Source organism: Oenanthe melanoleuca, chromosome 12 (genome assembly GCF_029582105.1).
Source record: "Oenanthe melanoleuca isolate GR-GAL-2019-014 chromosome 12, OMel1.0, whole genome shotgun sequence".
NCBI lineage: Eukaryota > Metazoa > Chordata > Aves > Passeriformes > Muscicapidae > Oenanthe > Oenanthe melanoleuca.
Window position 1 is genome coordinate 18,043,621 of NC_079346.1, and position 22,322 is coordinate 18,065,942.

Sequence of the window (22,322 nt, forward strand, 5' to 3'; positions counted from 1 at the left end):
TCTGAGACAGAATCTGTATTGTGAAGAGGAAAAAGCAGTGCTCTAGAGGCAGATGTTCCACAAAGGAATAGGAATTTATTCTACAAATCCAGTGATGTCCTGGTGCTTAAGTCCACAGGCCTTAAAACTCCTCACAGCTTACTCTCAGATGATACTGGGGAAAAAAAAAAAAAAAAAAAAAAAAAAAAAAAAAAAAAAAAAAAAAAAAAAAAAAAAAAAATGGGAAAAGATTCAGGGAAATACCTTTGTTAAAATTCTGGGGGTTTTTTGGTTAATTCCCTCTCAGCCTCTAGGAATGCACTGGATGTCTGTCAAGCCCACAGGGCTGTCCATGCTGCAGAAATGTATGAATTTGTCTCTATACAGAGCTGCCATTGCTCTCTTCCTTATCTGTGAAGGAAACACAGCAACTCCCACTGGGGAAATTTCATCTTAACTTGATCTTAAAATAAAAAAATCGAGGGAAAGGTCATATCCTAATAAGCTGTGCAAATCTAAATTCCCAGGGAGCTTCAAAATGACATTGTATGACTAGGGCATTAACAATTTTCCAGCATGTATTTTTGAACTGCTTACAATAGTGGTTTTAACATCCCAGAACAAATAGGAAAAGCAAGACACAACTGGCAGGATCCGAGATCCGGCCGAGCAGTGTGATTCACAGCACGTGGCCCATTGATAATCCAGGGGAGCTGACAAACACTCTGGAATTGGCAACTTTCTCTGCTTTCATTGAGATGGAAATCTCGGGAGGAAGCTTTTTATTGCTCACTCGATGTGTTATTGTGGTGTCAGGATCAATAGTTTGCAGTTTTTCCCCAATCTCAGGTTACAGAGCAGCGATTCCCTGTGATTGTCTGAGGAAGGAGAAGTTCAGTGTGGTACCTGCACAGATTTTGGTCAGATATTAGCCACGAGGCCCAGAATTCCTGTTCAGAACAGATGCTGCCATTGCTGTCCTGGACAGGTAAATGAAGTGAACTGATCAAAATTTTACAGCCAGGTTCAAAGGAGCCAGTATTTGTCTCCAAATTATCTTATCTGACTCAGTGGCCATATATAGAGAAAGCTATAAAAAAATAATCCATAGCTCTGGAGTGAGCCAATTCCAGTGCCAGGTTACATCAGAAACAGTGCAGGAATCAGAATTAGACCAATTTCTGACTATATTAGCTCTGCATCCCACGCCACAGAGGTTCCAGCAGCCCATCCCGTGCGTGGGGAAGGTGTGCCCTGAGGTTAACACTGACTGCTTGGAGCCCACTGAAAACCATCTGGTGCTCAGCCTAATCTGTGATGCTGTATTGATACAGAAAGTGAAGGGGAGAGATCAGCACCAGGCTCTAAATCACAAACTCTGCCAGTTTGGGTGGGTGGAATGGAATCAGATCCATGCCGTGCTGGTTTCCATCCTGCTCACGTCCCTCTACACCAAGCACATCATTGCTGGTGAAGAGTCACCAAAGCTGCTGCAGAATAATCCCCCAGCTTGTGCAGAGGGTAGGGATAAGGTTTAAAGCAGATGTTGTCACCTTTGTTAGCAAAGGACAGGAAGGGAAGGGTGTGGGAAGCACTCAGCTGCTGGAGACCCCTTCTGATCTCGTGGATTGGAGGTGATCCCAGAAGTTCCAGGGGGAGTTTTGCATCAGGAGTGTCTTACCCTGATACCCAGTGCTCTCTTAAACTCCACCTCACTGGATGGAATCCAGATGTCCCTTCACAATTTGCTTTTTACTGATAATTTAATTCTTTCTAAACACAGCTGGATCTTTAGAGAGATCGACCATCAGCATATGGGAATTTGTAACTATTGAGATTTGTTTGGCAACTGCAGAAAACTGAGAGCAGTAAAAAGTGCCAGGAGCTCACCCTCAATCTGCATCAGAGCCACATGTTTAGCTGTTCACACGCCTGCTGGAGGGGTTACAAAAAGTCACAGCAATGAATTTTAGTTCCTCACACCAAACTTGCTTGCCTAGAAAAGGAATCTCCTTAAAAGAAAAATGGGGGTATGACAGTAATCATTCACTGCAAAGTTAACTGTTGGTATTCTGGCCCAAGTGAAGATGAACTGCTGATTTCAAAATAAATCAATCAAATATGCCAGAGTCTATGGGCAAAACTGCAGTGTGTGATTTGTGGTTTGTGTGTGAGATTGGCACATGTATTTAGATTAAAGAAATATAGTTACATGTAATTATTCAAAACAGCCCTTCTCAGGAAGTTAATTAATATATTTTTCAGCAGGAAAAAAAAAAAGGCAAGAAATTAGCTATCAATGTTATCAATCATAGTATTTAACTCTACATTTTTGGCTTGAAGTGTGGTGTATCTTTGTATTGATCACAACTTGAAACTGAAGGATTTGCTGTTAGTTGCCTTCTTAGGTTCTTTGCAGAAGAAATTCCTACAGCAATTTAAATATAGCAAAAACCAAGACGATGACAAGAACACATGACAAAGAAGGGAACTGAAATTTTCTCAATCTCTTTCTTCCTCTCTTTTTAATGCAGTTAAAATTTAACACAGCTACTTTGCTGGTACCACTATTGTTAATGTTGCATAACCCTATAATTATTAATCTTTTTGAAACACGGTTAGAACTTGATTATACACTTTTCTCCTCAAGTGAAAGCAGCAAATGCTGTCAAAGACAGGATGGCAGCTCAGGTTTTTGATGAAAGCAGGAGAGTTTCCATGGGCTGGGATCTCTCAGAGTTTGAGAGGAGCAGTGGTGGCTGGGGCACACTGAGATTTTCTGACACCCCACTCTCTGCACAACACAAAATGCAGGGGCTTGACTGAGTCAGTCAAGCATTGGCAGATTCTTTCCAGCTGCAAACAAATCTCCAAAAATGACTAGTTAGGATCAGCTGTTAAAAATAGCAGAATTGTGAAATTAGACAGAAATAGCTTTCTCCTGAACTGTTCTGAGCCGTGGATCCTCCGCTTTCCGTTTGTGTCCTCAAATGATGTCACTTTAACTCTTGAACATTTCTTGTCAAAAATAGCAAGGCCAGTTCCCATCCTCCCTGAACAGAATGACTGGGACAGTGACAGTGGCCCTGGGAGTGTCACTTGCCACATGCTGACACTGTGGGTTGAAGATCTCCAATATTAAGAAGAATAAGACCACAGACAGTTTATTAAATGTTTGGATTATTGCAGAGGCAAAGAACAGTAGCAAAAGCCATGGAACTCTGTTTATTGGCAGACACAGATATTTAAACACATATTTAAGCTCATATTTAAATAAATATAAACACAAACAACCCCTGCTTTGGGGATGAGGGACACTTCCAGGAGTGACAGGCAGCTCACAAGTGTGGAATCATAACCCACACCTTGGCAGGTGAAAATGTTTGTTCCTTCATGGGCAAAGCAAGGCAGTTTCCATGGGGGTATTGGAAAAATTTGACTTCAAAATAGGTTGACAAAAGCAGGAACAAATCATATCAATTCTTAGGATATTAATAACCCAGAGAAAGAATAACCCAACAGAAAATAAGATCAAAGAAATTTCTTCCTTTTATTTTTCAGACACGGTATAAAATCCAAAACCCGTGCCAGATACCTTCTTAGAAAATCCAGTAGGTTTTTGAAACTGTAACAAAGTCAGGACTTTGCAGAATTTCACATTAATGTATCATTATGCAGGTTATATTTAAGTTCTTTTTGAAGTGCATTAATGATTTTGAAATTAAATAAAAGATGAAATCGTGTTCTTTCCCCACAAATATTTTGTCTTTTTTATTGTTATAAAAGGGCTGCAGGGGGAATATTCATCTTTTATTTCAGGTTCAGACAGCACTTCCCCACTGTGTTTTCAGTAAGTTACTTCTGTGTTCTGAAAAGAATGGTATCTTGGGGTTTTTTCCCTTGAAAAGTACATTTGGAAGATAATTCAGTATTTCCATCAATCCTGTGCTGTGTTTGAGGGGTGGGTGGCAGGAGGATTCAAGCCCCTACTTTTATTATAACCTGAGGCTGAGCTGATAATCCCCTCTCTGAGTCATGGACTGTGGTGTTTTCTTTTTGAGTGGTAGAGGGAGTTGAGTTCATCAGTTTCAGATGGCAGGAAGGAAAATTACATCAATGAAAATTATTTAATTTGCCCAATGTATGAAGTGACATCCAGGACTACTTAGAGCCCATAAATTTACAATATTAACCCATTTTATTTAATTCAGGACTCAAGATAAAGCAGTTATGTTCTGGTATCATTATTTTACAGTAACTCAGATCCTGGGTGCTGGATCTGAGGCTCTTTGGGTTTTTTTTCCCTCTGCTCAGTAGTTACTATTGTTTTAAGTACCAGTTTGCACAAAACTTTTCTGAAATATATTAAACAAAAAAAATCCTAATGAAATTCCTCTCTTTTTTGCTGAAAGTTAGAAATACAATAGCACAAAAAGAGGTATGTTGGTGCTAAATTAATTCCCATTTTTTATAGTGGATGTTTTAGTATTCTTCCTCCTAGTTTGCTATTATTTAGTCAAACACAGGCTTTAAAATTAATATTTATAATAACAACTTTCAATGCTTAATGTCCTTGAGAAATTCCCCACCTTTTTCTCTTCTGGAATAAAACACCAAGCACAATGTTTACTTAATATTGTACTTTATACTGACCCCAAAAAAAGAAGAGTGGGGAAGATTCTCTTGAACCTTGTAGACCAGCAGAAGACTCACAAGTGAAGCTGAACTTAAATTTTGAGCAGAACTCCCCATTAATTTCCATTAAATACTCTGAGAGTGTTGCAATTAGAGTTACAACAGCTCACCCTCCCCATGCCCTGAGCCCACACTCCAGCCTGGAGTCACCCTGACAGCTCCAAAGCTCCTGGGAAAAATTAATACTTGGAAAGATGGAGCACATGAGAGGCAAAGAACATTGATCTAAACCTGTGATAAGCAATCCAGCACTATTGAGAGCAATCATTGTTGAATCACATGTGAAAACATGTCAACATGTTTCAGCTGGGAGTTTTTTGGAGGGTCAAAAGTACAGGAGTCAGGTGACAAGGGATTGCTCTGCTGCTGGAAAGTGGCTGAGCAGGTTGGATGCTTTGCAGTTCCTACAGTTGAGAAGGGTAATTTTTTTTTTTTTTTTTCTTTGCTAATTTAAAAGATGAAAGAGATCCATTTGTGCAACAGATGATAGGTGTACAAAAGTTCATGTTGTTACATTGCTTGCTTGGGTACTCAGGGTAGAAAGCCTGCTGTTGGATATAATCAATTTACTTTCCTGGTGTTTGTCTTGCCAGAATTATGTTGGGATGTCCCCTCCAAGCCTAGGAAGGTCTGCAAGAAGATTTTCAGCCCCCAGTGAAAATACCCTTCAATAACTGTGTGTAAATAACTGCATTCCCCACAAAATCTGATGATCCTCAGCAAATTAAAAACAAACCAATCCAGTTATCAAATATCCCAGAGTCTACGGGCAAAATTGCAGGGTGTGATTTGTGGTTTGTGTGTGAGATGATGAATTTGGGGGACAGTGAAAGAGGAGAGTGGTGAGTGTTCAGCCCTCTTTGGTGCTATTTATCTGCTTTCTCAGGCTTTGGTGTGTTTGAGTTATCTTGACATCACTAGAGCATTATTTTACACTTTATACAGAGCATTATCCTATATATTATTTTGTTTTATACATTATTTTATGCTGGCATGTACCAGAAATTATATATAATTCTATATAGGAAAGTGTATTTGCAGTTCCAGGGAGCTCTGTATTTAATACAGGAATAGTGCTCAGCATGTTTACATTCATGAATGGGTTTTGCAACATGGTGCTTTTTCACTTTTACAACTTGGTGATTGTCCAACAGATTCAAATATTTTGCCAAAACTCAGCACTCAGCCAAATCATGTGGGCCCTCCATCCAGTCTTGCTGTATTCAAATACATTTTGCATTTTTAGTGTTGGGAAGATGAGAATTGTGATGGGAACGACTCATCCTGATAGGAGGGAAGCATTTTTATGGATTACTTGCAGTGTGTTTGACTGCCAGGAAAAACTTTAAAAGTGGGATTTAATTCAAGGAATGAGTTTAAATTCATATGGCATTTTTTTCCCTCCTCCTCCTCCTCCTCTTCCTGTGGGAGTATTCAGTATTCTGCCATGGCAGGGAACTGCATTTAGGATATTAATGAGTGTATTTCACCCCAGTCCAGTTGTGTGCCTTATTAGCTCATCTCTTGGAAACAATTCTGAAGTTTACTGTCTTGTGAACATTAAAAAGCACTGACATGACAGAGTCTGAGGAGAGAAAAAAATCCCAGGCTTCTTCCCAACAGTGTTCTGCATCCCTAAATTCCCTACTACAACATGCATTGGGAAAACTTGATGTGGTTATTTCAGTATTAAAATTACAAAAATTCTTTGGGACTAGTATCATATTTAAAAGAAGAAGATTAACTGGATACCATGCACGTAAAATTTACTATTAAAGTTATTTACATCTCAAACCAAACTTCTTGTTGTGAATTCCATACTGGAGTACAACTGTTCAAAATTCTGTACTAAATTGATACCTCAGCTGTTAATTATTGGCTAAGCACCATTTCCAAAGAATGGAGTCTATTACTAATATATTAAACTGCATTAAGAGACATGCTGATAATGAGCTAATGAAACCAGATAAGCAGTGGAGCAGGAGATTGTCCTGTAGGTAACTGTGGTGCTCTCACAGCTTTGTGCTCTGCCTCACTGCCTGAAATCCTGGAAAATCTCACACAGGCTTAGGGAGGAACTGGCAAACTTTCATGTAACACAGCATATGTGAGCACAGGATAAAGGCAATAATTGGTTTTGTCATGTGTGAGCACAGGATAAAGTCAATAAATGGTTTTGTCATGTGTGGGCACAGGATAAAGGCAATAAATGGCTTTGTGCTGCATGTGGAGGCTTCAGACAGAGCTGCTCCCCCCTGGAACATCAGCAGGCTCCTGGCTGACAGTGGCACTGAGAGTTTATTTTATCAACTCTGGGCACAGCCTTGCCACTGACACAGGAAATAGGGTGTTTTATGATTTCTTATGGATGTTCACTACTGATTTATCTGTGTGAATGAGATGGAAATCAATAATATATCTTAGCTCAAGGAGTCCTTTTTTAGCCAAAAGATAGAGTTTCTAAATGTGCTGAACTTCAGGCAGGTGTTTTGATGCCATTAGCACAAATGCAAGATTCAAAATGAGTGTTTTGCTTAATTTTGCCCCGAACACTGAATTTCTGTGGAAGCTGGAAGACTTTCTGTTGACTTCAGAGCAAGTTTGACTCCTGAAAGCACAGCCACAAGTTGTGCAGATGAAACTTCTGAATGGGTCATTTGCTCTTAAAATACTTTTAATGGCAAATACGGCCTTTTGGAATTACATTAATTTCCTGTAGTTGGTAAAACGTTTGCTAGACCCAGCCATACAAAGCCTGCCTAGTATAAATAAATGCCAATTATTAAAATATGTCGAGCCTTGGAGCCAAGCTGTGTTCACACTCTTATCAATTGAATGGTGTGCTGCTGTTCCAGCTGACAAAGCTCTGCTATCTGCTGTCCCACACGGCGTTTTTGGGGATATTTTGGAATCAATGACTTCCTTCAGCCTGGGGAGGCACCTCCAGGGCTGGAGCAGACCTTCCCCTCAGCTGCAGCCAAAGGGGGCAAAGGGCTCTCCCAAGAAGTCAGCCCATGCTGATTACAAAATCCAAAGTGATTCATTGCCTGTCTATCAGGATCCTATTTTAAATCACAATGATTCATAGACAGCAACGCCCACATTTTATATAATGAGCTACTTTTACAATACTGCCAGCACAAGGCAGGGACGTGCTGGTTGTCTCTGCTCTCCTCAAATCCCTCAGAACCAGCAGGAGCCACAGCTCAGTCCAACTAAGGCACCTTGTAAATGCCAATTTATTCTCCTTGCCCTGCAGAATCCTGCAGAGGTTTATCCTGATCTTATATCACTGATGAGATGATACCTTATTTTTCAGATTTTTATGCTTCTGGAAGCGTTTTTTGCTTGTTTGTTTGTTTGTTTTCTTTGTTTTGTTTTGTTTTTGATTTGGGTATTTTTGTTCAAAGAAACAACAATAATTTCTATTTTGAAGAGCAGGAGAGATTTTTAAAGATGTTTTTGAACAAAAGGCATTGGAAGAGAAGCCTCTCATCAGGATTACTTTTAGTTTCAGCACATGGTGCCTCACACAGCATGACTGGAACAAGGAAAGTTCCGTTTCTCTGCTCAGGGATTTCTAGGAACAGTTTGAGAATCCTTTCCCACAAACCTTGAATCTGAATTGAACAGACATGATCTCCTCATCTCACTGCTTCTGCCAGGGCTGTGACTGCAGTAGAGCACTTTTATTTCTCCTTGTAGTCACATTTTTCCACCAGGAGCCCAACTCTGTCACTTCCAGAAATTTATAGTTAAGTTCTCCATGATTTTAGAAGTGCTGTTCCTTTTAAATCTGACCTACCTGCCCATGGGTTTTTCAGATGTATAAATCAGTATTTCTTACACAGAAATTTCCCTTGTCCAATATTCTCAATTTCTATTTAAGCTACTTGAGCACAGCCTTTCTTTCATACCCTGGAATAACCTGAAGTTTCATGGATCTCTATCCAGTATCAGCATGTAACAAACCCTACATTAACAAATTAAAATAGGATGGGAGAATTTGGGAGATATCTGAGTAGCCTGTGGCATTTTTTAACTTGTTTCTGATTTGCAATTGTATTTACAAGAGTTTATGTTGCTGCAAGGGTATAAAATGCTGCTATTCCAAGAAACCCAGGCCATTTTGTGTGAATTCCATGGAATAGAAAATGTATTTAATACTAAGCAGCTCTATTATTCCCTGAATGGGCTTTTCTTCCTTGTTCCTATTAACAACTGCCTCTTAAACATTGTGGTAAATTTTATGGACTGTGCTTTTAGTGAGCACAGCTTGTAGTTATAATTCAGCCATAGGAATAAAATACATTTCCTACTGATTTACGAGTTGTTTTCTTTTGGCCTTTCCAGGAGTTTGGATTTATCCAATTCCTCCTGGTGTTTTACCGTGCAGCCTTGCTGGGAGGATGAAGGGCTTGCCTCCCCTTTTCCCTTTTATTTGGTTTTTTGAGGGATGTGGCTGTCACTGGGCTCTGCAGCCCTTGCAGCTCGGGGATTTCTGGTCCGACTGGGAGATGGGACAGAAAAGAGCATCCCCAGCAGGGTTTGTTCTGGGTTTCTGGCACACCTTTGGCTGCTTTTCCTCCTGCTCTCAGAATTTGGGCCCTGTGCTGGTTCTGCAGGTTGGGACAGTGGGTGGGACAGGAGCCTGTCCCTCCTTCTCAGTGATTAACCCCTGAGGTGTGGTCCAGAACCCTCCACTTGTTCTATTGATTGTAAACACTGAGTGTTTATTTTGTTCTTTCCAAGGGCTGCTCTCCATGTGGCACCTTTCTGGGATATCCAGGTGGACGTGGTAATTTCTTGGGGTTGTTTTTAGTGGCTTCAGAGCTGAACCTGGAGACAAAAGAGAAAAATCATCTCTTGTCTTGCTGTGCTTTTAAAGTCATTCATCTTAAAAATTGCCATTGTTGGTCATTTGTGAACTCCTTTTTTCACCAAGTTACATTTTATTATGGAGCTCTTTTGGCACTCAACATTTGCTAGAGACACTGGGTATTTTCTTTGTTTTCACAGCTAAATTAAGGTGTGGGGAGGTTTGATTTACAGTTCTTTAACTGAAAAAAAAAAACAAAAAACAACCTATATATAAAAAAAAACAACCTATATAAAAAAATGGCTTCTTCTGTCCTGTAGAGAGGTCAGTTTTAATTCCTGTAGGTGGTTTTGATAAATTCATGCTTGAAAAGGCAATTCCCAGGTCTGGTGAGGCTGGGTGCTCCCAGGAGTGTGCCTGGCTCTGGGCTGGGTGCAGGGGGCAACACCATGGCTTCAAAAACCCTTTGAATTTACAATCAAAAATTTAATACTTATTCTCTCAGAGGTCTGGACTCTTTTCCCACATCCACAGTGTCTCCTAATGTGTAATTTGTTTGAGGAATGGCTGCTTAGGATAATTATTTTAATCCTAGCAATATTGCTGTTTGGCATTTTTGTTCATCACCACATCATTGAAGCATTTTCTACCCTGAATTCTGACAATGTTTTGAGTATGCACATGGATCAGAAGAAAAAAAGAATCACCTTTCTATCTCTCCTTTTAAACAATAAAAATTCTGTAATTGATTTTCTAAAGCAAGGCTTTATAGGGGTTTTTTTTGCCATGACTTTGCTTTTCCTGCTGCAGCTGGCAGAGTACTGACTCTGTCAAACACAGAATTGGGGGCATCAGCCACCAAGGCTCTCTTTCTATCCTTTGGTTTTTTTGCATCACTGGCTGTGCCAGCAGAGTTCTTGGAAAGAGGTTTTTTTTTAGTTACGTTGTGCTCCCTCTGCTGACTCTGCAGCAACAGGACACAGAGAGGTTCAGGTCCTGTGCCAGGAAATGGGGGGAAATCAGGAATCTGCAGGCCAGGAATGTGTGAAATAGCAATGGGCAACAGCTTTGAGGCATTGTTTGAGACACAAAAACAATTCACAGAGTTTGGTTAATCCAAAACAAAATTATCTCTGTTCGATACAAATGTTGTCTATTAGATAAAGTCCATTTCTATTAGTGAAAAATATATAATTTTAATTATTGAGGAAAGTATCTCCTAAAGAGATGCCCCTTCACCATCTCTAAATTTCTACTAAAAGCTGAGAATGATTTTGTGATCTTAACCAACTTATGTAGGGCTTTATTTCACAGAGGGGCTGAGCTGCCTTAATTAAATTAATTGGCAAAAGTCCCATTAAGTTCTTCAGGACTTGCATATGAGTTTACTTGACAAACTCTGACACATTCATACATGAGAGGAAATCCAATCTTTTCCATGAAATTTGTCTTCATTAAGAAAAACCCACAGCATTATTTAGCTCACATATCAATTAGTCCATATTTATACCTGCCCATGTCACATCATTATACCTTCCTTGATTTTAATAATGTTTCAGAGCTGAGAGGCTTTACCTATTTATTTTTGTCTTATTTTCTGTAAAAGTTGGGATGTTCTGGTTGCTTCATTAAATACCTGTAGGGTCATATTTTGGTAGTTTTGTCTGGAAAGAGCGTGTCTAGAATGCAGCACAACAGGCCCTTCAGGTTACCTGAGCACAGGTAGTGTTTATGGTAAAGAGCAGCTCGTGCTCCAGGATGTTTTTCATACCATGGCAATCTCCTCTGTTAGATTTGATGTTTTCCTAGCAGGAGAACTGCAGGGAATAACTGTCTGAGGAACTGGAGAGCAGAGCAGTCAGGGGATGAGGTGATTGATGAGGTGAGGTTTCTGCCTATCAGCAGCAGAATAACCAAGGGTGGCTGTGCCAGGTGAGCTCAGTGCCTTTGGGCTCTTGCACATAACCTTGAGCAGCTCCACAGGAGATTAAACCCACTTGGAAAGCTCCACATCTCAGAATTAAATATTATCTCAGCAGCATTATCTCTTTCACTCCTGCTCTTTTGGAGGATTAAATGTCCAAGCTCTTCCATCTGACTTCCTGAATAACTGCTGCTGTTACTCTTGCTGGCTGAGAAGGACTTTTGCACATGAAAATCTTCTAAATCAGATAAATACTTACAGATCTGTTACCTGGATGTCACACAAGCAGCTGGGAGTTATAAAAGCATCCCCTAGCCTGTCCACTGGATTTTTAAAATATTGGCTGTTGTTTTTTGGTTCTTTAAAGCCATGAGAAGACTACAATTAGTTAATGTTAGTTTGTTTTTTTTCCCCAGAGGAGAATGTTGCTTTCCTCTTTCCTAGGGAGGGTAAAAGACAAAGACAGCAAAAATCAAGTGAAGCTACATGCAAAATAGAAATATTTGTGAAATAATCATTAAAGATAGGAACAGTCTTCACATTTTGGTTTTCAATAATGCAAAAATAAAAATAGCATGGAAAATGTTTCCTTCATTTTAGTATCTCTGATATAAATTCATCTGAAAATTGAAATTCATTATTTCTATTGTAACAGAAAATTTTTTTAAATTGAGCAAGATATCCATAATTTTCTTAAATCATATGTGAAGACTGGAATTTTAAAACTGTAACAAGACACTTTGTGCTTTAAACCCAAACCCTGAGCAAACCTGGAAATTACAATCATTCAGAAATGCTAATGAACAATGCTACTCTGGGATTTTGAGAGTCATGGGATGTTAACCTCTGGAAGGGGTGGAGTTTATAGGCTTTTGACTAAAGATTTGTAAATGGCTGCTGGCTGCAGATTTTATTACCTTGCAGCAGAAATAGGAGTGGGATAAAGCAGAATTACTCAGTAGCTGATAGGTGCAGCCACAATTCCCTGCTTTTCTCTGTGAGGTGATCTTGGCATTTGTATTTCCTCTGTTCTCAGCACCCAGAGCATGTGTGTGATTTGGACAGACATAGAGAAAACAACAATTAGTAGAGAAAAAACAGCATGAATGAAACCAAACCCCTTATATTCAGTGATGGTTACTTGTTAATTATTTAGTTTGTTTCTTGTAAAATGTCATAAAAATCTAAACTATCACAATTCTAGGCTAGAAATACTTTTACCACAAAACCACTCTGGCATTTTTTGGTAGACTTGGCTGGAATGATTTGGCTGTGCTGACTGGGAAACAAGATTTCTGATAAGAAATTACTACAAGCTCTTAGATTTTGGAGCTTGTGCGTGCCAAGCCAGACCTCTGGACTCACCTGCTTATCTGAGTTTTTCTAAGCTGTGAGATATCTGTACACAGGGCAGTTCATGCACCCTGGGTTGTAATGATGCAGGAGTTTCACAGAATTACTCATGGCATACATCATCAACTTCTCCAGAACATCCCAGAATGGACTGAGGGAAGGGAAATCCAGCTCAGCTCTGTTCAGCTCACAGAGGTTCAGCAAACTGAAGCTTTTTAACCTGAAAAGACAAAGTGGTGAGGTCTGGAGATTGTGAGATTATTTTTCAGAGTTTGATGGGGAGTGCAGGAGAGCTGTTAATATTTTCAGTGAGATCAGTGTTGGAGTTCAGTGAGCTTGTCCTGGCCTGAGCTTGTCCTGGCTTTCAGCAGGTGCTGAACTTGCCTAAAAGAACCAATTTAAAATGTCTCTTGATTTCTGCTTTTTTTTTTTTTGTGTCAGGTCATTACAAGAAATAGGCTCTTAAGAAGGAGTCTATTCTGGTTTATTATTTCCTTGGGAAATCTGTTTTGGTAGGACATTTCCCAGTGCTGGTGGCCAGTCACAGAAAATGTCACAGAACCTGAGAATCTCCTCAGTTGGAAGGGACCTCCAAGGATCATCCAGTCCAACTCCTGGCCCTGCACAGGCACCCCAAAATCCCACCCTGGGCATCCCTGGCAGTGCTGTCCAAACACTCCTGGAGCTCTGGCAGCCTTGGGAATGTCACCATTCCCTGGGGAGCCTGGGCAGAGCCATGATTTGAGCCCTGGACTTGAAACTTGATCATCTGGGAGATGACACAGGACAGCAAGGTGCTCTGACAAGCTGTCATGTATTTTCCCCAGGGCTTTGCCCCTTGTGGCAGTCAGGAATCCTGTTGTTTCCTTCCTTCCATTGAGGATAACATCCTTAGTATCCCATCCAGTGGGACCCAGCAGCACCTCTCTGTTCCCACTGCAGTGAGAATTCCTCCTCTCAAATTTAAGAATTAAAGAGATCCCTTGCAGCCTTTGTTGTCAGCACCAAAGCAGAACTGAAGGGTTGTCCTGGGAGTGCTAAAAATGGGAAGAATGCTGGTGACATTCCTGAGGGAAGGCAAAGAGAACTGCAGCCATTTCTAGGCACTGGAATCTCAGCAGTGCCAGCTTCACTTACCTGTCCAAAACAGGCTCAGCTCCAAATTCTGGGGCACCTCTGTTCCCAGGGCTCCATTTTGCAACAGCACTTTTGGCTGTGTGACAGAGTAGCTTTGATTCCAAGCACATCAAATCAAAGTTTCTGCTATCTAGAGGTTAAAGGCCACTCACTTGATTGGGTCTAAAGTCCAAATTAAACAGCCAAAGTGACCAAGCTATTTTAGTTCTGAAACATCTCTTCTATTTTTAGGGTAGAATGTTCTTTTTATAAATTGTGGAAAATTAAACACAGACACTGGTTATAAAATAACCTTTGCACTTGCTGTAACTTACAAACTTTTTCATGGTTGAAATCTGTCTAAATCAAGGATTTTGGTTCAGCTATCTGTCAGAAGAAGACTTGGAAAAACATTTCATATCTCAATCTAAATTCACTCAATTTGCAGAAGATTTTTGAAATAGTTTCTTCTTTGTTTACTGCTTTCAAAGTTTGCATAAATCTGCATGGAATTTGAAAAGTCATAACTTACATTTTCTTGATCCTTGGGTTCAAGACTGGGATTAAACTTTTGGCAAACTCAAATGAGCAGAGTTTTCAAATATTTCTGGTTATTTGGAGGAAAACCACCACTATTTAATACCAGCTACTTTGGGTTCTTTTCTTAATATAAAAATCCTTGAGATTTTCAGGCACTTGGGAAGAATGATGCTTAGAATTTGCAAAAATGAGAATCCTTTGTGGAAAACTTCTAATTTTATTGATATGCATGCTGTGGAGAAATGCAGTTAAAGTTTTCATCTCAAGCCTGTGGACATGGGACACTTGGACCTCAGCTTGGGGCTGGACATACTGGAGATCAACAGCTCCTCCTGAAATGTCTTTTTCTTGTTGGTGTTTGCAGGGATTACAATGGTTGACACAGAAATGCCGTTTTGGCCCCTGAATTTTGGAATCAGCCCTGTGGACCTGTCAGCCATGGATGATCACACACATTCCTTTGACATCAAGCCCTTCACCACCGTTGACTTCTCGAGCATTTCCTCCCCACACTATGAAGATCTTCCTCTTGCCAGAGCTGACCAGTCAGGCCTGGATTATAAATATGATATCAAGCTCCAGGATTGCCAAAGTAAGCTTTGCCTTTTTGGAAGTGTTTCCCTCATGCCCATGTTTCCTTCATTCCCTGGAACATGTGCTAGCAGCACATAGATTTAGAATTCAGATCCCCTGTGTCAGCAGAGATGCTCTTGCAGGGCAGATAGAAAAGAGAGAATACTCATAGCAGACCTTCACCCTGCCAGAGCAGCAGCTGGAGTTTAGCAAAGGTATCATAAAGAATCCAAAATTCCTTGTTATTAAACACATGGACTCTCTGTTGTCTCCTATTCCTGTACCTTGTGTGCAGCTTTTCCTTTGAAGCTCAGTGCACACAATGCAGAATAAACACCCTGAGTGTTGTAGAATGCCCAGCATACAGAACATTTGAATTATTAATATGTGCAGCTTTTAAATTCCAAACAGCCTCAGGAATGGATGGAATAGAAATGTTGGCTACCCCTGAGCCACAGCATTGTTACAGCTCTATCCCAGCTCCTGGATTATTTACTTGCCATGAAACATGCTGCTCTTGCACAATTCATACTGACAAAAAACCACTAAATTCTCCTTTCAAGAAAGGAAGTGACCTATTCCTAAATAATTTGTTACTGCATTCCTGCTCAGAGTAGGAATGTGAGGTTGCTGTGCCTGGAACTCTTTTAAGGATCTACTTCAGCTTAGATCTGACCTCACTTTTATTTGTAGTAATCTGTACAAGAACTCTTTAATGGAATTCTTGCTGGGGAAATTGTGGTATTTCATTTTGGTAGCACAGTGAAGCAGGTGCTGTGTATCTCTGCACTACTACTACAATAAATGAATGGACATTTTTCCAGCTGGTCATTTATTTTTCTTTTGTTTCATTAGAAATATTCATAACACTTTAATGCCAAGTAGTTTTAAAAAGTGCAGCAGAGTTCAGATGGCATAAATCCTCCTCATCTTTGCTTAGATAATTTCTTCCCAGTTTGTATAGGAATAAATCTTTCTAGTTTGTATGATATAACCCATCTGGAAAAATAAAAATACTCACCTTCTTTAATACTCTGTTACATCACTCCTGATGTAATGTAACTTTCAAATGTCACAGCTCTCTTCTATGACCAGTGGTGATTGATTCAAAGACATAATATTTACTTGCTTTAGATCATTCAATATTAGAAATTGCTCTCTTAATTAGAAACTTTCAGAAGAGCAAATTTATCTCTAAACTGCACCTGAAGCTCAACAGTTCTCCCAAGAGAGAGCTAAATTTCTTGAAATATCATTATTATTTTATCACATATATATATATTATTGAATAATACATTATTCTAGATATAGCTCTATTAGACACTTGAATACTTTTTAAACTAGATTGGACACTGCAGCCCATCTCCCTGTAGGAGTTCTCAGCACCTTAAAGTAATGAACCATGTGGAGGCTGAGTAAAGCCTGAGTTCTCCATACAATAACTTTTAATATCCATCTTTAAGCCATTTAATTGAATTTATCCATCTTTAAGCAACTTAATTTTTAACTCTCCTGAGTTCTCCATACAATAACTTTCAATATCCATCTTTAAGCCATTTAATTGAATTTATCCATCTTTAAGCAACTTAATTTTTAACTCTCCCGAGTTCTCCATACAATAACTTTTAACATCCATCTTTAAGCCATTCCACACTGCAGAGCTGAAAGCTGGATCTGTAATAAAAAAATCTGTAATTTCCCCATCAGAATCTGCCCCATCCATGTTTTTCCAGCTTGAAATGCAGCTGCAGCTCCTTCTGCAGCCTTTGCCTGCTGCTGGCTTTGCTGTGGAGCATCCCAACACCGCTGGCTGTTCCTCACTGCTCCCTCCCTGAGTTTGGCTGGAGTTTATCACTTCACCCCTCTCTGTGCCCAGGTGCCATCAAGATGGAGCCTCCCTCCCCACCCTATTTCTCAGAAAAGGTGCAGCTGTACCAGAGGCCTCAGGAGGAGGCGTCCAGCTCGCTGATGGCCATCGAGTGCCGCGTGTGCGGGGACAAAGCCTCCGGCTTCCACTACGGCGTGCACGCCTGCGAGGGCTGCAAGGTGAGCTGCCCCAACAGCCCTGCTCCAGCTTCTCCCCCTCTCCTCAGCTGCATAACCTGCTAAAATCACTGCTGCAAAAGATGGAACAGAGCAATTGTGCAAATATGAGTGCCCAGATTCTGAAAGCATAAGCGAAGGTGAAATGAAAGCCACGTTTGAGATGCCAAGCCTTAGTTACTGAATTACCATGAAACAATAGGATGGCCCCTGAACTAATCCCCTCTTGACAAAACAATGCCCTCAGCCAGAGAGCAACTCCAAAAGTCACAAAAAGACTTGCCAGGGTCCAAAAATTAAATCTTAGAGTTTAAAATGTAACACGTTATCCTATAGGCTCTATGTAAATGCTATAGAATTTGTATCTTGTGTTACAAATAGTAATAGTTAGTAGAAATCAGAATATCCATCATGGAAGAAAATTTATTGTATTGTAAACAGGAAATCATTCTCTTACTCCTCTTCCTCTCTTCTCCTTACTCTCTCTCTTTACCCTCTCTCTTGCTCTTCTTCTTGCTCTCTTCTCCCTCTTCTCTCTCTCTCTCCCTCCCCCCTTTTATCTCTTTATGTCCTGCTTTTATAATAAACTGTAACTAACATTTAGCTTCAACAGAGCTCTTGAGTTTTGTCCCCTACCATCTACCCACTCAGGAAGAGTCCTGCAAATCACACCTTTGTGCTTAAAAAAAAAAAAAAAAAAAAGTTTTTTAGGCATTTACGTTAATTTTTCCACGTATCATTTATGGTTTAATAAGCAGGAGTTTTTAGAACCTAGCTTGCTTTTTTCTTGTTGATGGTGTTGATCTGTTCCATTTTTTTGTGCATTTTTTTCCCTTCTTTCAATCATGCAAGCATATTTCATTCCTGCTGGGTGCAAGCATATTTCTTTCCATTTGGATGTCATGTGCAGAAAATCTGAATTCTTAAAACAGAGCAAGAGCCAACTCGTGCCCAACTCCATAATTTTGAGCAATTAAAATTCAGGCTCTGTTATTCTGATTAATTTTACACTTCTTAGGTGGCTACAGAGAAGTCTGATGATATTGAGGAATGTGCTTTCTGCTTTAAAACCCCTCTAATTTTTTTTTATATCAGTGATATTTAGTGTTTATAACCTGTAAAGGACAGATGGATGGTGTAAAAATCTCAGTCCTCAAGAACAAGGGAAGAAATGTCAGAGAATTAAATTATTAATAATTCATTGAGGTCAAAGAAAAACATTAGAGTTTAATGTGAAATTCCCATCTTCTCCATTTTCAGTATCTTGAGGAAAATAACTAAAAGGAAAGAACCAATCCAGAGCTTAAATAAAATTCTTAGCAGTGAATCAGGAACACTCATAAAGCAATAAGTGCAAAGTACATTACTTAAATTACAGTTAATTATATAAATAAAAGTTGGCATTATGCTTTTAGTATTGTTCCCTGTAAGGAAGAAGTAAGTTTTACAGGGGAAAAAAGGGTGATAACTCTGGATAAACTTTATTCATTAATTATGACTGATCCATAAAAGCATCTTTAAACTGTAAAAAGAGAAATAACTCAGAACCATTTTGAACTGCTGTTGGCAGACCTATGGTTTGTCATGGTTAACAACAAATTTTCTACATTGGTAGTGAACTTTAAATTTTGAAAATGTCACGTTTGGTTCATAATAATTGTCCCACGAGGAGTGGGACAAATGAAGCTTTGGAGTTGTGCTCTTAAATTACATCCCTGATGTGCTTTAACCCCCTTTAAATTTGTGAGAATTTCATCCTCTCTCAAACTGAGTGGGAAACAGCAGGTGGGAGCAGAGGGGATGGCAGCAGGAGCTTTGCTTCCCTTGGAACTTCACTGCCAGGTGTTCTGGGTGGGGGCACAAGGGCCAGGATGGCACTGGCAGGTTCCTGCATCCTTTCCCATTTTTTTTTTTTTTCTGTTTTCTGCAGGGTTTTTTTCGAAGGACAATCAGGTTAAAGCTCATTTACGACAGGTGTGATCTGAACTGCCGGATCCATAAGAAAAGCAGGAATAAATGTCAGTACTGCAGGTTTCAGAAATGCCTGGCTGTTGGAATGTCACACAATGGTGAGTGCACCTGGAGCTTCAAGCAGCAGTGCTTCATCTGAAAAATGACATGGAGCTAACACAACTGCTGGATGTGCTGCTGGGATGCCCTCAGTTTAGAAATACAAGTCAGAGATTCCCTGAGTTTAGGAACCTGTCTATGACTTGAGATTGCTTTGACATCAAAATCAGACAGTTGGAGTGTTGGATCCCAGAAACCTGGGAGTTTTGGGGTTTTTGAGCTTTCTGTGCTTTCTAGCACTGACCCCCTGGAGAACACTGCTTTTGACTTGAGGCTTTGGAAAAAGCTTTCAAATTTGAGTGATGGAGTTGGAGTCACTGGTGTGTAGTTAAAACAGAAGTGTGTGATTTCACATTGAAATTGAGTTTTTAGAATATAGTAATAGGTATGGGACAAGCTGGAGGATTCTCCACCTTTACAGTGGTGATTTGCTTTTCTTGCTTTAATACATAATGGAGCATGAGTTGGTTTTACTGTCCATCATTCCTGCCATTGGTAGTTCCTCTTGAATATATTCCTTGTGTAATTGCTATTTTTCCCTGGATATATTCCTTGTGTAATTGCTATTTTTCACTTCACTGTCTTATTTTCTGACTGGACCCTTTTGCCTGCTGGAGCTCAAGATGCCTTTCCTGGAAGCCATAAACTTGATTATGAAAGCTGGGTTAGAGGATCTGGGGCTTTGAGAACAACAGCAACTTGAATTTAAGGCCACTTACCAAGGGCTGTTGGCATGACTGAGTGAGCACTTCTCATGCTGAAGCACAGCATATTTGAAATGAAAATATTCATTTTCATGAATTGTAGAGTTTTAAAAATCCCTGTCCTCCTCCTTCCTAGGACACCCACATCTGTGGTTGCCTTCTTTACCATAAGTAAATGGCATGTAGAATATCAAAATACTCCTCTAGAAGAAAATCCTTCTGAAATTTAAAATTAACAGAGAAATTCATGTGGAAATAGTTATGAATGTTTGGGCAGAAGGACATAATGAAGATTCTTTGTTGCCTTGCTTTGGCAAAGCTGAGCAAAAACAGGAATTAAATGTCATAACATAGAGACTTATGTAATTCTAAGGGTAAAGAATTGCAAACATGACTGGGAAAATAATTTCTCTGTGGTTTTTTTAGAACTTTCATTATTTTCAATATAAAAAATGAGTGTGCTGTCCCCAAGAGGAAAGCTGGACTGTGGTTTGCAAAGTTTTAATACTTGCACTGAATGTAAATTGGTCTGGGAAATGTTTTGCTAATAGAAAATACAGTTTTCAAATTCCTGGGATGCAACAGTAACACTTAAAAATAAATCTAATTTTGAAATGCTACTGTGGGTATTTTTATAGTAATTCAGAAGGGGTTTTTAATTCTTATTTTCAAGGTTCATGCCAAATTCTCCCCTGGCCTGGCAGCACAGCTCCCAGTTCATGGGATCCAAGGGCAGTTCCATCAGGAAGGGATGACCCAGACCATACTCTCTGGGTTACATGTAGAATAAAAACTCACATTTCTAGGATAAAAAGAAATAGAATTTTAAAGATTCTAGAATTAAAATTCACATTTCACCTGTGTTTTTCCCTCTTTAGCCACTGCCCAGGCAGAAGCTGTGGCACCACCAAGGTTCTAGGATTGGGGGAGGCAGGAAAAGGGCAAAGCCATTTGCCCCAGGGCTCCAAGGAACATTTTCCTTTGCTCCAACCAAGAGTTCTCCCAACAAGGACTCAGAGTTTCTACTCAAACTTTCCCTTCCACACTTGCCTTTTTTATTTTGCCTGCTCTGGTTACATTGCCTTGCACAAAACACCCTCATTCCTTCATAATTTATAAACAAATTTATAAAAAAGAGCTGAATTTCACCTTTGAGGACCCAGAAACATAAGGAAATGCAACACTTGAGGTGTTCCTACCCTAAGCCAACAGAACTTTAATATCTTAAATATTTTTTGCATTTTATGTAGGTTGGAGGTGGATCCAGGGAGTTTCACCAATGACACTGGGGCACATTTTGATGTTACATCTCCAGATTACACTTCAGCCACTGGAGTAGGGAAATTATCAGAATTTTAAATGCTTTGGAGCAGAATGTGGGTTATTTGTGCCTGAGGGTTCCAGTCTGTGCCTGTCCTTGTGTGGATGTATTATTGCAAAATGATCAGGACAACAGGGGGACTGCAAGGAGACTCTCAGCAGCTACAGCCACATTTTTTCACGTAGAAATGCTCCATACCACTTGGCTAAAGGTTAAAGAAGACACTGGTGTTCTCATGCTTGGAATATTGTTTTCCTTTCCTTCTCTAGCCACAGTGCTGCTCTGGGCTTAACCCTCACTTGTGCAGATTGTGTTCTGAAGGGCCACTGAGCAGAAATTTTGGTTTTAAAATGCAATTTATTTTGTTCTCTTCTGCTGAAAGTACTGCTGGTGTTAACCCAGCCATTGGAATGGGAAAGACAGACACATGGCAATGTCTTTATCATCAGTTCTGGGAGCAGGGGATTGCTCAATCTGGGCACATCTCCACTAAAATCAGACAGGTGTCCAGCCTGGCTTCACCTCGTGGTTTCTAATGTGACAAACTGTATTTAGGGGCTATTTGTGTTCTCCTTTGTGCCCAGAAATAACCCAGACAAGCAGAAGAGCAGTGCCCTACAGAACAGTCTATAAACAATCATCTTTTTCACATTTAACTTCTCCAAGCAGTAAAACCTGGGCTCAGGATAAGTATTGCAGCTCTTCCACAGCAAGCCAAAGGATGGAATGCAGCAGGAGGGGCTGACTGTGCTCACCACTGGCTCTCTATCCTGCCTTTTGCAGAATCCTGTAAATGCAAGGGAAAGGAGGAGCTGCTGAAGGAGAGAACCCCACATTCCAGCTGTGGCTGCTGCCAGACCTGCAGAGCCTGGCATTCCAGGGAGAGAAGCTGCCACTGAACCCCTCTCAGCTTTCCAGAGCTCTCCCAGGCTTTTCCTGTCCTCATCCCAGCCCCACCTTTGGAAGGGGCATCACCATCATCCCCTCCTCCTCTCATCCAAAATCCCCCTTGCCTCCCACACTGCCTGGCCTCTCTCTGATTTCTGTCCCAGCCCCCTCAAAATGACAGTGACAAGGATTTTTACAAAAGGAAACTGCTAGGCTAGTCCCACAAAATTGATTTTGCCTGCAATGCTAATAAACTTTTAACAGAATCTGCTGCATCTGATATCCCACCAGTAAAAT

General features: G+C 40.1%; 1 protein-coding gene across 2 annotated transcripts in view; it reads left to right on the top strand.

The window, feature by feature from the left end:
* PPARG (peroxisome proliferator activated receptor gamma) overlaps positions 1-22,322 on the top strand; it is a 52,927-nt gene that overhangs the window by 15,239 nt on the left and 15,366 nt on the right. For both annotated transcript variants that reach the window (XM_056501253.1, XM_056501252.1), the window contains exons 2-4: positions 14,791-15,018; positions 16,876-17,045; positions 18,973-19,111. In XM_056501253.1, the coding sequence (XP_056357228.1) occupies positions 14,799-15,018; positions 16,876-17,045; positions 18,973-19,111 (529 nt within the window). In that variant the 5' untranslated portion in view covers positions 14,791-14,798. The remainder of the gene's footprint in view (positions 1-14,790; positions 15,019-16,875; positions 17,046-18,972; positions 19,112-22,322) is intronic.